The sequence below is a fragment of the Oncorhynchus nerka genome, linkage group LG15 (genome assembly GCF_034236695.1).
Source record: "Oncorhynchus nerka isolate Pitt River linkage group LG15, Oner_Uvic_2.0, whole genome shotgun sequence".
In the NCBI taxonomy this organism is placed as follows: Eukaryota; Metazoa; Chordata; class Actinopteri; order Salmoniformes; family Salmonidae; genus Oncorhynchus; species Oncorhynchus nerka.
Window position 1 is genome coordinate 17,546,573 of NC_088410.1, and position 15,160 is coordinate 17,561,732.

Here is a 15,160-nt window from a genome sequence, read left to right on the forward strand (position 1 = left end):
CAATTAGAAAACACTGGAGGTAGAATTCACTAACCCTGGGGCCTGGATTCAATTAGAAAACACTGGAGGTAGAATTATCTATCCCTGGGGCCTGGATTCAATTAGAAAACACTGGAGGTAGAATTAACTAACCCTGGGGCCTGGATTCAATTAGAAAACACTGGAGGTAGAATTAACTAACCATGGGGCCTGGATTCAATTAGAAAACACTGGAGGTAGAATTAACTAACCCTGGGGCCTGGATTCAATTAGAAAACACTGGAGGTAGAATTCACTAACCCTGGGGCCTGGATTCAATTAGAAAACACTGGAGGTAGACTTATCTAACCCTGGGGCCTGGATTCAATTAGAAAACACTGGAGGTAGAATTAACTAACCCTGGGGCCTGGATTCAATTAGAAAACACTGGAGGTAGACTTATCTAACCCTGGGGCCTCGATTCAATTAGAAAACACTGGAGGTAGAATGAACTAACCCTGGGGCCTGGATTCAATTAGAAAACACTGGAGGTAGAATGAACTAACCCTAGGGCCTGGATTCAATTAGAAAACACTGGAGGTAGAATTAACTAACCATGGGGCCTGGATTCAATTAGAAAACACTGGAGGTACACTTATCTAACCCTGGGGCCTGGATTCAATTAGAAAACACTGGAGGTAGAATTAACTAACCATGGGGCCTGGATTCAATTAGAAAACACTGGAGGTAGAATTAACTAACCCTGGGGCCTGGATTCAATTAGAAAACACTGGAGGTAGAATTAACTAACCCTGGGGCCTGGATTCAATTAGAAAACACTGGAGGTAGACTTATCTAACCCTGGGGCCTGGATTCAATTAGAAAACACTGGAGGTAGAATTAACTAACCCTGGGGCCTGGATTCAATTAGAAAACACTGGAGGTAGAATTAACTAACCCTGGGGCCTGGATTCAATTAGAAAACACTGGAGGTAGACTTATCTAACCCTGGGGCCTCGATTCAATTAGAAAACACTGGAGGTAGAATTAACTAACCCTGGGGCCTGGATTCAATTAGAAAACACTGGAGGTAGAATGAACTAACCCTAGGGCCTGGATTCAATTAGAAAACACTGGAGGTAGAATTAACTAACCATGGGGCCTGGATTCAATTAGAAAACACTGGAGGTACACTTATCTAACCCTGGGGCCTGGATTCAATTAGAAAACACTGGAGGTAGAATTAACTAACCATGGGGCCTGGATTAAATAAGATACCATGCTAAAGCATTTAAAGGTAATTTCCAATTGAGCTGACATCTTCTCAGTTTACCTTGAATGTAATCTCCACTAACGCAGTAACATGACCTTTAAAATGTGCTGTTGTCTACAAGCGCAGTAGGATTGAATCAAGGTTTAGATCTCTGGTTACTTGTGTTACCTAGAAGAAGTTGTTCATCTGATCCTAGATCTGTGGTTACTTGTGTTACCTGGAAGAAGTTGTTCATCTGATCCTAGATCTGTGGTTAGGTGTTACCTGGAAGAAGTTGTTCATCTGATCCTAGATCTGTGGTTAGTTGTGTTACCTAGAAGAAGTTGTTCACCTGATCCTAGATCTGTGGTTAGGTGTTACCTGGAAGAAGTTGTCGACATGCTCCTTGGGGGCGTCGTTCTGCATACAGGGGTACGTACACGTCCCCATCATGTCATAGATAGAGCTCATTATATCAGTCATCTCCTGAAACACACACACACAGAGACACACACACACGCACACATATTTGTGCTCACACACACACAAACACGCACACACACAGAGGGGACGATGGGGGAATAGTTTAGAAGAGAAAACATATTTGCACACACACACACACACACACATACATAGAGTTAAAGTCGGAAGTTTACATACACTTATGTTGGAGTCATTAAAACTTGTTTTTCAACCACTCCACAAATTTCTTGTCAGCAAACTATAGTATTGGACAGTCGGTTAGGACATCTACTTTGTGCATGACACGCAATTTTTCCAACAATTGTTTACAGACAGATTATTTCACTTAGAATTCACTGTATTACAATTCCAGTGGGTCAGAAGTTCACATACACTAAGTGCCTTTAAACAGCTTGGACATTTTCAGAAAATGATGTCATGGCTTTAGAAGCTTCTGACAGGCTAATTGACATCATTTGATTCAATTGGAGGTGTATCTGTGGAAGTATTTCAAGGCCGACCTTCAGATTTAATGCATCTTTGCTTGACATCAGGGGAAAATCAAAAGAAATCAGCCAAGACCTCAGGAAAAAAATTGTAGACCTCCACAAGTCTGGTTCATCCTTAGGAGCAATTTCCAAACGCCTGAAGGTACCACGTTCATCTGTACAAACAATAGTATACAAGTATAAACACCATGGGACCAGGCAGCCGTCATTCCACTCAGGAAGGAGACGTGTTCTGTCACCTAGAGATGAACGTACTTTGGTGTGAAAAGTGCAAATCAATCCCAGAACAACAGCAAAGGACCTTGTGAAGATGCTGGACGAAACAGGTACAAAAGTATCTATATCCACAATAAAAACGAGTCCAATATCAACATAACCTGAAAGGCCTCTCAGCAAGGAAGAAGCCACTGCTCCAAATCCGCCATAAAAAAAAACAGACTACGGTTTGCAACTGCACATGGGGACAAAGATTGTAGTTTTTGGAGAAATTACCTCTGGTCTGATGAAACAAAAATAGAACTGTTTAGCCATAATGACCATCGTTATGTTTGGAGGAAAAAGGGGGAGGCTTGCAAGCCGAAGAACACCATCCCAACCATGAAGCACGGGGGTGGGAGCATCATGTTGTGGGGGTGCTTTGCTGCAGGAGGGACTGGTGCACTTCACAAAATAGACGGCATCATGAGGACGGACAATTATGTGGATATATTGAAGCAACATCTCAAGACATCATTCAGGAAGTTAAATCTTGGTTGTAAATTTAAAAAATATATATTTTAATTTTACCTTTATTTTACTAGGCAAGTCAGTTAAGAACAAATTCTTATTTTCAATGACGGCCTAGGAACAGTGGGTTAACTGCCTGTTCAGGGGCAGAACGACAGATTGTGTACCTTGTCAGCTCGGGGATTTGAACTTACAACCTTTCGGTTACTAGTCCAATGCTCTAACCACTAGGCTACCCTGCCACCCCATGTGGGTCTTCCAAATGGACAATGACCCCAAGCATACTTCCAAAGTTGTGGCAAAATGGCTTAAGGACAACAAAGTCAAGGTATTGCAGTGGCCATCACAAAGCCCTGACCTCAAACCCATAGAACATTTGTGGGCAGAACTGAAAAAGCGTGTGTGAACAAGGAGGTCTTATAAACCTGACTCCGTTACACCAGCTCTGTCAGGAGGAATGGGACAAAACTCACCCAATGTATTGTGGGAAGCTTGTGGAAGGCTACCCGAAACATTAGACCCAAGTTAAACAATTTAAACGCAATGCTACCAAATACTAATTGAGTGTATGTAAACTTCTGATCCACTGGGAATGTCATGAAAGACATAAAATCTTAAATAAATCATTCTCTCTACTATTATTCTAACATTTCACATTCTTAAAATAAAGTGGTGATCCTAACTGACCTAAGACAGAGCATTTTTACTAAGATTAAATGTCAGGAATTGTGAAAAACTGAGTTTAAATGTATTTGGCTAAGGTGTATGTAAACTTCCGACTTCAACTGTACATACATACACACACACATCGTACCATACCTCTTTGGTGATGAAGCCATCTTTGTTGAGGTCGTAGAGGTTAAAAGCCCAGTTGAGTTTCTCTGTGACAGAGCCTCTCAGGATGATTGACAGGCCTGTGACGAAGTCTTCGAAGCTCACCGTTCCATTCTTGTGGGTGTCAAACGCTTCAAACAGAAAATGAGCGTAGGTGCTGGAGTCTGAATGAGGGGAGGGGAAAGGGGGAAACCTCGTCAGTTGTACAACTGAATGCCTTCAACTGAAATGTGTCTTCAGCATTTAACTCAACCCCTCTGAATCAGAGAGGTACAGGGGGGCTGCCTTAATCGACATCCACGTCTTCGGTGCCCGGGGAGGAAGTGAGAGAGGGGGATACTGAGAGACTGAAAGGCTGAGAGAGAGAGAGAAAAACCTTGACAAAGTACAGGCTCAGTGAGCACAGCCTTGCTATTGAGAAGTGTAGACACAGGAAAACCTGGCTCCCTGTAGAGGAAAGGCTGTGCAACCACAGCAGAACCCAAGACAGAGCTGCATTTCCTGACAAAATGTCAAAAATATTTATCAATTAGAGAGCTTAATTTCCCCAAATTTGAAACCCTTATTCAAGGTCTCAAATACCTCTCTGATGAGGATAGGCTACCCGTCCTGTTGGGGGAGGACGCAGAGAGCTGTGGGTTGGCAGCGCACTACATTGCTGCCTGTCATAAGATGAGAGACAGTGTCTGACAGACCAACTAATCTGCACATGTCCTCTATGCTTATTGTTCAATATATGGTTATTTTGACCCTTGGTTATTGTTGTCCCATTGACAATTTTGATCATAATTATGTTTTGTAAATCTCTAAAGTAAGATTTGGCGATATGTACATTGTTATGTCATGCCAATAAAGCAAATGTATATATATATATATAAGAGAGAGAGAGAGAGAGAGAGAGAAAAAGAGAAAAACTTACACAGGATTTCATGCACAGGTGCAGCACACACTTAGACACTCACCTCCCTGAGGAAAGAACTGGGAGTAGATTAACTTGAATGTCTCTTCATCCACCACACCACTAGGGCATTCCTATTGGACAATCAACAGAATGTTAGAACACACAGAGACAGACACCACTAGGGCATTCCTATTGGACAATCAACAGAATGTTAGAACACAGAGACAGAGAGACAGACAGACACCACTAGGGCATTCCTATTGGACAATCAACAGAATGTTATGCTGCACCACTATACTGCTTTGACAATATCTACAAATGTTATTTCATGTCAATAAAGCAATCTGAATTGGAATGAGAGAGAGAGAGAGAGAGAGAGAGAGAGAGAGAGAGAGAGAGAGAGAGAGAGAGAGAGAGAGAGAGAGAGTCCTCAGGGACAGACGTACATTCTTGAAGCCCCTGTAGAGGATCTGTAGTTCTCTCCTGGTGAACTTAGTCTGTTGTAGTAGCTGGTCCAACCCCTCTGGTCTATAACACACTGTAGATAACTCTCCATCCTCCACTACACTGTCTGTAGGAGGGGAAGAGAGAGAGAAGGCATGGTGGTTATGCTTAGCAGCTACCCCCTATTGTGTGTGACTGTCGGTAGGAGGGGAAGAGAGAGAGAAGGCATGGTGGTTATGCTCACACACACCCTATTGTGTGTGAGAAAGAGGAAGAGAGAAGAAGAAGTGAAAGAGATAAAGATAGAAGAGAAGACAGTGATACTCAGTTCTCTGTTACCAGTGGTGTAAAGTACTTCAGTTAAAATACTGTACTTTAAAGTACTGCTTAAGTCACTTTTGGGGGTATCTGTACTCTACTTTACTATTCATATTTTTTACAACTTTTACTTCACTACATTCTTACAAAAAATAATGTACTTTTACCTCCATACATTTTCCCTGACACCCAAAACTACTCCTTACATTTTCAATGCTTAGCAGGATTGTCAATTGTCAAATTCACGCACTTATCAAGAGAACATCCCTGGTCATCACTACTGCCTCTGATCTGGCGGACTCACTAAACACAAAAGCTTTGTTTGTAACTGATGTCTGAGTGTTGGAGTGTCCCTGGCTATCAGTAAATAACTAGCGGTAATCATGTAACTGATGTCTGAGTGTTGGAGTGTCTCTGTCTATCAGTAAATAACTAGAGGTAATCATGTAACTGATGTCTGAGTGTTGGAGTGTCCCTGGCTACAGGTAAATAACTAGCAGTAATCATGTAACTGATGTCTGAGTGTTGGAGTGTCCCTGGCTATAGGTAAATAACTAGCGGTAATCATGTAACTGATGTCTGAGTGTTGGAGTGTCCCTGGCTATAGGTAAATAACTAGCGGTAATCATGTAACTGATGTCTGAGTGTCCCTGGCTACAGGTAAATAACTAGCGGTAATCATGTAACTGATGTCTGAGTGTTGGAGTGTCCCTGGCTATAGGTAAATAACTAGCGGTAATCATGTAACTGATGTCTGAGTGTCCCTGGCTATAGGTAAATAACTAGCGGTAATCATGTAACTGATGTCTGAGTGTTGGAGTGTCCCTGGCTATAGGTAAATAACTAGCGGTAATCATGTAACTGATGTCTGAGTGTTGGAGTGTCCCTGGCTATAGGTAAATAACTAGCGGTAATCATGTAACTGATGTCTGAGTGTTGGAGTGTCCCTGGCTATAGGTAAATAACTAGCGGTAATCATGTAACTGATGTCTGAGTGTTGTAGTGTGTCCCTGGCTATAGGTAAATAACTAGCAGTAATCATGTAACTGATGTCTGAGTGTTGGAGTGTCCCTGGCTATAGGTAAATAACTAGCAGTAATCATGTAACTGATGTCTGAGTGTTGGAGTGTCCCTGGCTATAGGTAAATAACTAGCAGTAATCATGTAACTGATGTCTGAGTGTTGGAGTGTCCCTGGCTATCGGTAAATAACTAGCGGTAATCATGTAACTGATGTCTGAGTGTTGGAGTGTCCCTGGCTATAGGTAAATAACTGTAATCATGTAACTGATGTCAGTGTTGTAATCATAGGTAAATAACTAGCAGTAATCATGTAATTCATGTCTGAGTGTTGGAGTGTCCCTGGCTACAGGTAAATAACTAGCAGTAATCATGTAACTGATGTCTGAGTGTTGGAGTGTCCCTGGCTATAGGTAAATAACTAGCAGTAATCATGTAACTGATGTCTGAGTGTTGGAGTGTCCCTGGCTATAGGTAAATAACTAGCAGTAATCATGTAACTGATGTCTGAGTGTTGGAGTGTCCCTGGCTATAGGTAAATAACTAGCAGTAACCATGTAACTGATGTCTGAGTGTTGGAGTGTCCCTGGCTATCTGTAAATAACTAGCAGTAATCATGTAATTCATGTCTGAGTGTTGGAGTGTCCCTGGCTACAGGTAAATAACTAGCAGTAATCATGTAACTGATGTCTGAGTGTTGGAGTGTCCCTGGCTATAGGTAAATAACTAGCAGTAATCATGTAACTGATGTCTGAGTGTTGGAGTGTCCCTGGCTATAGGTAAATAACTAGCAGTAATCATGTAACTGATGTCTGAGTGTTGGAGTGTCCCTGGCTATAGGTAAATAACTAGCAGTAATCATGTAACTGATGTCTGAGTGTTGGAGTGTCCCTGACTATCGGTAAATAAAATAAAGCATCTAGAAAATGGTGGCGTCTGGTTTGCTTAATGTAAGGAATTTAAAATTATTAATACTTTACTTTTATTTTTGATACTTAGGTGCATTTTAGCAATTACATTTGATTCTTAAGTTTATTTAAAACCAAATACTTTTCGACTTTTACTCAAGTAGTATTTTACTGGCTGACTTTCACTTTTACTTGAGTCATTTTCTATTAAGGGATCTTCACTTTTACTCAAATATGACAGTTGGTTACTTTTTCCACCACTGCATGTAGCTAGCACTGCAGTTTGAGTTTACTTTTTAAGCATCAGAGAGAGAGAGGGAGAGAGAGAGATAGCTATATTTTGTTCTATGTTTTCTTCTTTTTAGTTTACCTTTCACTTTCTTAGCTAGCTAATTTAGCAACAACCTAAGTCAAATAGAGAGGAATGCTATTTATGTTAGCTAGCTGGCTAAAGCTATCCAACATGGCAACTTGTCTGTGTAACTGCCTATTACACTTGTTTAGCAAGGGCTCGAAGGGGGGCGGAGGAACGGAGGAAGGGGTGGGGATATGCAAACGAGCACTTGCTTTGACTGAGTGAGGGGGCGGTTCTGGAGCGACAGCAGGGCAGCAGCTTGAGGAACCTCTGTTTTATAGTTCGCTTGCTGTGGTTGGATGCTGGGTTACCTGGAAGTAACCAATCACAGCACAGATTAGAGCAGGGTGGCACGACCCCATAGAATGGACTCAAATCACACACATGCATGCACACAAGTTGAAGTAGTCATTATTCCATCTTGATGCTATAGTTAGTTTGCTGATCTGGCTTTAGGTTATAGTCTCTTATGATAGGTGATATATTATATACATATATAGAAAGAGAGAGACCGAGTTGCAGTGTTTTATCAGTTAGTGGTCTCTAGTGTATAAAGTGTCACACATAGTGGCTGTTTTCATCTCTCCCCCTCTCTCTCCCTCTCATCATCATCATCATCATCAGAAAGGCCAGGCCACCAGTAACCAGCCGTGGTTGACAGGTTCCATCTACAGAGCGGAGGGTTCCGAGAAGAACAGCCGTCTCCATGGCAACCTGACAGATTTATAAACACAGGAGTGTAAATGCCTGTCTGCTTCCTTCTCACGGTTCAGTAGCTGTGTGTGTGTATATACAGTGCCTTGCGAAAGTATTGTATCCAAATCCGGCTTTAAACTTCTTCACAACAGTATCTCGGACCTGCCTGGTGTGTTCCTTGTTCTTCATGATGCTCTCTGCGCTTTTAACGGACCTCTGAGACTATCACAGTGCAGGTGCATTTATACGGAGACTTGATTACACACAGGTGGATTGTATTTATCATCATTAGTCATTTAGGTCAACATTGGATCATTCAGAGATCCTCACTGAACTTCTGGAAAGAGTTTGCTGCACTGAAAGTAAAGGGGCTGAATAATTTTGCACGCCCAATTTTTCAGTTCTTGATTTGTTAAAAAAGTTTGAAATATCCAATAAATCTCGTTCCACTTCATGATTGTGTCCCACTTGTTGTTGATTCTTCACAAAAAAATACTGTTTTATATCTTTATGTTTGAAGCCTGAAATGTGGCAAAAGGTCGCAAAGTTCAAGGGGGCCGAATACTTTCGCAAGGCACTGTATATATATATATCAGTTTGTCACATGGCGTTTTAGGTACCGGCATTTTAAATGTGTGTGTGTCCTTGTGTGCTTTCACAGTTCCATCTGACACAACAAGGTAGACTATGAAAAGAGCAGGCAGCATGTTTCTGTAGTTGTTGAAGGAGTCTTACTGAAAGGTACATTCTGATTGGATTATGGAACTAATCACAATCCTTCCACTGTATTTTGTAGATTTATATTCTTTATTTCTTGTGATGTCATCATTCTCTATTTTCACACAGGAGAGACTGGTTTGGTGTTGTTGCTTTCCACCATTCTCTATCTTCACACAGGAGAGACTGGTTTGGTGATGTTGCTTTCCACCATTCTCTATCTTCACACAGGAGAGACTGGTTTGGTGATGTTGCTTTCCACCATTCTCTATCTTCACACAGGAGAGACTGGTTTGGTGATGTTGCTTTCCACCATTCTCTATCTTCACACAGGAGAGACTGGTTTGGTGGTGTTGCTTTCCACCATTCTCTATCTTCACACAGGAGAGACTGGGTTGGTGGTGTTGCTTTCCACCATTCTCTATCTTCACACAGGAGAGACTGGGTTGGTGGTGTTGCTTTCCACCATTCTCTATCTTCACACAGGAGAGAATGGGTTGGTGGTGTTGCTTTCCACCATTCTCTATCTTCACACAGGAGAGAATGGGTTGGTGGTGTTGCTTTCCACCATTCTCTATCTTCACACAGGAGAGACTGGTTTGGTGGTGTTGCTTTCCACCATTCTCTATCTTCACACAGGAGAGACTGGGTTGGTGGTGTTGCTTTCCACCATTCTCTATCTTCACACAGGAGAGAATGGGTTGGTGGTGTTGCTTTCCACCATTCTCTATCTTCACACAGGAGAGAATGGGTTGGTGATGTTGCTTTCCACCATTCTCTATCTTCACACAGGAGAGAATGGTTTGGTGATGTTGCTTTCCACCATTCTCTATCTTCACACAGGAGAGACTGGGTTGGTGGTGTTGCTTTCCACCATTCTCTATCTTCACACAGGAGAGAATGGGTTGGTGATGTTGCTTTCCACCATTCTCTATCTTCACACAGGAGAGAATGGGTTGGTGGTGTTGCTTTCCATCATTCTCTATCTTCACACAGGAGAGAATGGGTTGGTGGTGTTGCTTTCCACCATTCTCTATCTTCACACAGGAGAGACTGGTTTGGTGGTGTTGCTTTCCACCATTCTCTATCTTCACACAGGAGAGACTGGGTTGGTGGTGTTGCTTTCCACCATTCTCTATCTTCACACAGGAGAGAATGGGTTGGTGATGTTGCTTTCCATCATTCTCTTGTGTCCTTAAATGCTTTCAAACGGATTATTGAAGCTTAATGGAAGTTTAATTTTGAACACACTGAATTCAGTCATCTGACAGAATCTCTGAGTGGCGTGAGAACCAGGCTCTGACAGAATCTCTGAGTGGTGTGAGAACCAGGCTCTGACAGAATCTCTGAGTGGTGTGAGAACCAGGCTCTGACAGAATCTCTGAGTGGTGTGAGAACCAGGCTCTGACAGAATCTCTGAGTGGTGTGAGAACCAGGCTCTGACAGAATCTCTGAGTGGTGTGAGAACCAGGCTCTGACAGAATCTCTGAGTGGCGTGAGAACCAGGCTCTGACAGAATCTCTGAGTGGCGTGAGAACCAGGCTCTGACAGAATCTCTGAGTGGCGTGAGAACCAGGCTCTGACAGAATCTCTGAGTGGCGTGAGAACCAGGCTCTGACAGAATCTCTGAGTGGTGTGAGAACCAGGCTCTGACAGATTCTCTGAGTGGTGTGAGAACCAGGCTCTGACAGAATCTCTGAGTGGTGTGAGAACCAGGCTCTGACAGAATCTCTGAGTGGTGTGAGAACCAGGCTCTGACAGATTCTCTGAGTGGTGTGAGAACCAGGCTCTGACAGATTCTCTGAGTGGTGTGAGAACCAGGCTCTGACAGAATCTCTGAGTGGTGTGAGAACCAGGCTCTGACAGAATCTCTGAGTGGCGTGAGAACCAGGCTCTGACAGAACCAGGCTCTGACAGAATCTCTGAGTGGCGTGAGAACCAGGCTCTGACAGAATCTCTGAGTGGCGTGAGAACCAGGCTCTGACAGATTCTCTGAGTGGCGTGAGAACCAGGCTCTGACAGAATCTCTGAGTGGCGTGAGAACCAGGCTCTGACAGAATCTCTGAGTGGTGTGAGAACCAGGCTCTGACAGATTCTCTGAGTGGTGTGAGAACCAGGCTCTGACAGATTCTCTGAGTGGTGTGAGAACCAGGCTCTGACAGAATCTCTGAGTGGTGTGAGAACCCGGCTCTGACAGAATCTCTGAGTGGTGTGAGAACCAGGCTCTGACAGATTATCTGAGTGGTGTGAGAACCAGGCTCTGACAGATTCTCTGAGTGGCGTGAGAACCAGGCTCTGACAGATTCTCTGAGTGGTGTCTTGGTATTAGAACCAGGTTTTGATTCAATCTCTGAGTGGTGTCTTGGTATTAGAACCAGGTTTTGATTCAATCTCTGAGTGGTGTCTTGGTATTAGAACCAGGTTTTGACAGAATCTTTGAGTGGTGTCTTGGCATTAGAACCAGGTTTTGACTAAATCTTTGAGTGGTGTCTTGGCATGAGAACCAGGCCTTGTCCTTAATGGTACCTTATTCCCTATATAGTGTCCTATGCTTAACCAGGTAGTGTACCATGTAGGGAATAGGGTGCCAGTTGACACGGATATAGTGAGATATTATACATAATACATGACAAGCTGCTCATAAACCCAGTCCAACGCTATGATGCTTCACTCATAAACCCAGTCCAACGCTATGATGCTTCACTCATAAACCCAGTCCAACGCTATGATGCTTCACTCATAAACCCAGTCCAACGCTATGATGCTTCACTCATAAACCCAGTCTAACGCTATGATGCTTCACTCATAAACCCAGTCTAACGCTATGATGCTTCACTCATAAACCCAGTCCAACGCTATGATGCTTCACTCATAAACCCAGTCCAACGCTATGATGCTTCACTCATAATCCCAGTCTTTCTGATTAACCTATGGGCTCACTCGGCAATAATCAATTCCCTTTCTGATTAACCTATGGGCTCACTCGGGCAATAATCACTTCCCTTTCTGATTAACCTATGTGCTCACTCGGGCAATAATCACTTCCCTTTCTGTCAACCAATGGGCTCACTCAGCAATAATCACTTCCCTTTCTGTCAACCAATGGGCTCACTCAGCAATAATCACTTCCCTTTCTGTCAACCAATGGGCTCACTCAGCAATAATCACTTCCCTTTCTGTCAACCAATGGGCTCACTCAGCAATAATCACTTCCCTTTCTGTCAACCAATGGGCTCACTCAGCAATAATCACTTCCCTTTCTGTCAACCAATGGGCTCACTCAGCAATAATCACTTCCCTGTCTGTCAACCAATGGGCTCACTCAGCAATAATCACTTCCCTTTCTGTCAACCAATGGGCATAAACCTCAGGGAGCATTTACATGTCAACTCATCCCTTGTCTCTCACTTGATGTTCTGCAGTCTTCCAATGACCTTCCACCTCCTCCGCACCCCCAAGCGTAACAACCTGGAGGCTAGTCATCAGAACCCCGTTGTCCAAGAGGGGCCATTGTATTCTCAATGACCTTCCACCTCCTCCGCACCACCAGCGTAACAACCTGGAGGCTAGTCATCAGAACCCCGTTCTCCAAGAGGGGTCATTGTATTCTCAATGACCTTCCACCTCCTCCGCACCACCAGCGTAACAACCTGGAGGCTAGTCATCAGAACCCCGTTGTCCAGGAGGGGCCATTGTATTCTCAATGACCTTCCACCTCCTCCGCACCACCAGCGTAACAACCTGGAGGCTAGTCATCAGAACCCCGTTCTCCAAGAGGGGTCATTGTATTCTCAATGACCTTCCACCTCCTTCGCACCACCAGCGTAACAACCTGGAGGCTAGTCATCAGAACCCCGTTGTCCAAGAGGGGTTATTGTATTCTCAATGACCTTCCACCTCCTCCGCACCCCCAAGCGTAACAACCTGGAGGCTAGTCATCAGAACCCCGTTGTCCAAGAGGGGCCATTGTATTCTCAATGACCTTCCACCTCCTCCGCACCACCAGCGTAACAACCTGGAGGCTAGTCATCAGAACCCCGTTGTCCAAGAGGGGCCCATTGTATTCTCAATGACCTTCCACCTCCTCCGCACCACCAGCGTTAACAACCTGGAGGCTAGTCATCAGAACCCTGTTGTCCAAGAGGGGCCATTGTATTCTCAATGACCTTCCACCTCCTCCGCACCACCAGCGTAACAACCTGGAGGCTAGTCATCAGAACCCCGTTCTCCAAGAGGGGTCATTGTATTCTCAATGACCTTCCACCTCCTCCGCACCACCAGCGTAACAACCTGGAGGCTAGTCATCAGAACCCCGTTGTCCAGGAGGGGCCATTGTATTCTCAATGACCTTCCACCTCCTCCGCACCACCAGCGTAACAACCTGGAGGCTAGTCATCAGAACCCCGTTCTCCAAGAGGGGTCATTGTATTCTCAATGACCTTCCACCTCCTTCGCACCACCAGCGTAACAACCTGGAGGCTAGTCATCAGAACCCCGTTGTCCAAGAGGGGTTATTGTATTCTCAATGACCTTCCACCTCCTCCGCACCCCCAAGCGTAACAACCTGGAGGCTAGTCATCAGAACCCCGTTGTCCAAGAGGGGCCATTGTATTCTCAATGACCTTCCACCTCCTCCGCACCACCAGCGTAACAACCTGGAGGCTAGTCATCAGAACCCCGTTGTCCAAGAGGGGCCCATTGTATTCTCAATGACCTTCCACCTCCTCCGCACCACCAGCGTTAACAACCTGGAGGCTAGTCATCAGAACCCTGTTGTCCAAGAGGGGTTATTGTATTCTGTCTCTGATGTCATTCAGTTAAGACGGTACTCGATTGAACTCTCTGATCTTCTAGAAGGATTTGTCTTTGAGGCCTGCGGCAAGACCACTGATTCAATCCAACCACACAGCTCCTCACCTATTCAAACGGTCTACAGTCACCATTTTGTAGTGAGCAGCAGTGGGCCTATTTAGCTTGGACCTACTACCAGCCCGATTCAAACCAAGGAGCACAGTAACCATTCCAGGACCAGACAACAGCGTGTATATTTCAACGCCTTGGACAGCTACACAGACCTCTGGCAGCAAGTCACAGAGAGAGCATTACAACAGTATGTGGACAGCTACACAGACCTCTGGTAGCAAGTCACAGAGAGAGCATTACAACAGTATGTGGACAGCTACACAGACCTCTGGTAGCAAGTCACAGAGAGAGCATTACAACAGTATGTGGACAGCTACACAGACCTCTGGCAGCAAGTCACAGAGAGAGCATTACAACAGTATGTGGACAGCTACACAGACCTCTGGTAGCAAGTCACAGAGAGAGCATTACAACAGTATGTGGACAGCTACACAGACCTCTGGTAGCAAGTCACAGAGAGAGCATTACAACAGTATGTGGACAGCTACACAGACCTCTGGCAGCAAGTCACAGAGAGCATTACAACAGTATGTGGACAGCTACACAGACCTCTGGTAGCAAGTCACAGAGAGAGCATTACAACAGTATGTGGACAGCTACACAGACCTCTGGTAGCAAGTCACAGAGAGAGCATTACAACAGTATGTGGACAGCTACACAGTCCTCTGGCAGCAAGTCACACAGAGAGCATTACAACAGTATGTGGACAGCTACACAGACCTCTGGCAGCAAGTCACACAGAGAGCATTACAACAGTATGTGGACAGCTACACAGACCTCTGGCAGCAAGTCACACAGAGAGCATTACAACAGTATGTGGACAGCTACACAGACCTCTGGCAGCAAGTCACACAGAGAGCATTACAACAGTATGTGGACAGCTACACAGACCTCTGGCAGCAAGTCACAGAGAGAGTAATACAACAGTATGTGGACAGCTACACAGACCTCTGGCAGCAAGTCACAGAGAGAGCATTACAACAGTATGTGGACAGCTACACAGACCTCTGGCAGCAAGTCACAGAGAGAGCATTACAACAGTATGTGGACAGCTACACAGACCTCTGGCAGCAAGTCACAGAGAGAGCATTACAACAGTATGTGGACAGCTACACAGACCTCTGGTAGCAAGTCACAC

General features: G+C 44.4%; 1 protein-coding gene across 1 annotated transcript in view; it reads right to left on the reverse strand.

Moving 5' to 3' along the window:
* Positions 1 to 15,160, reverse strand: part of LOC115116862 (Kv channel-interacting protein 2-like) — a 40,230-nt gene that overhangs the window by 4,693 nt on the left and 20,377 nt on the right. The window contains exons 2-6 of the mRNA XM_065001161.1: positions 7,899 to 7,997; positions 5,089 to 5,213; positions 4,704 to 4,773; positions 3,727 to 3,905; positions 1,592 to 1,696 (exon numbers count right to left, since the gene is read on the reverse strand). Coding sequence (XP_064857233.1) covers positions 1,592 to 1,696; positions 3,727 to 3,905; positions 4,704 to 4,773; positions 5,089 to 5,213; positions 7,899 to 7,997 — 578 coding nt within the window. The remainder of the gene's footprint in view (positions 1 to 1,591; positions 1,697 to 3,726; positions 3,906 to 4,703; positions 4,774 to 5,088; positions 5,214 to 7,898; positions 7,998 to 15,160) is intronic.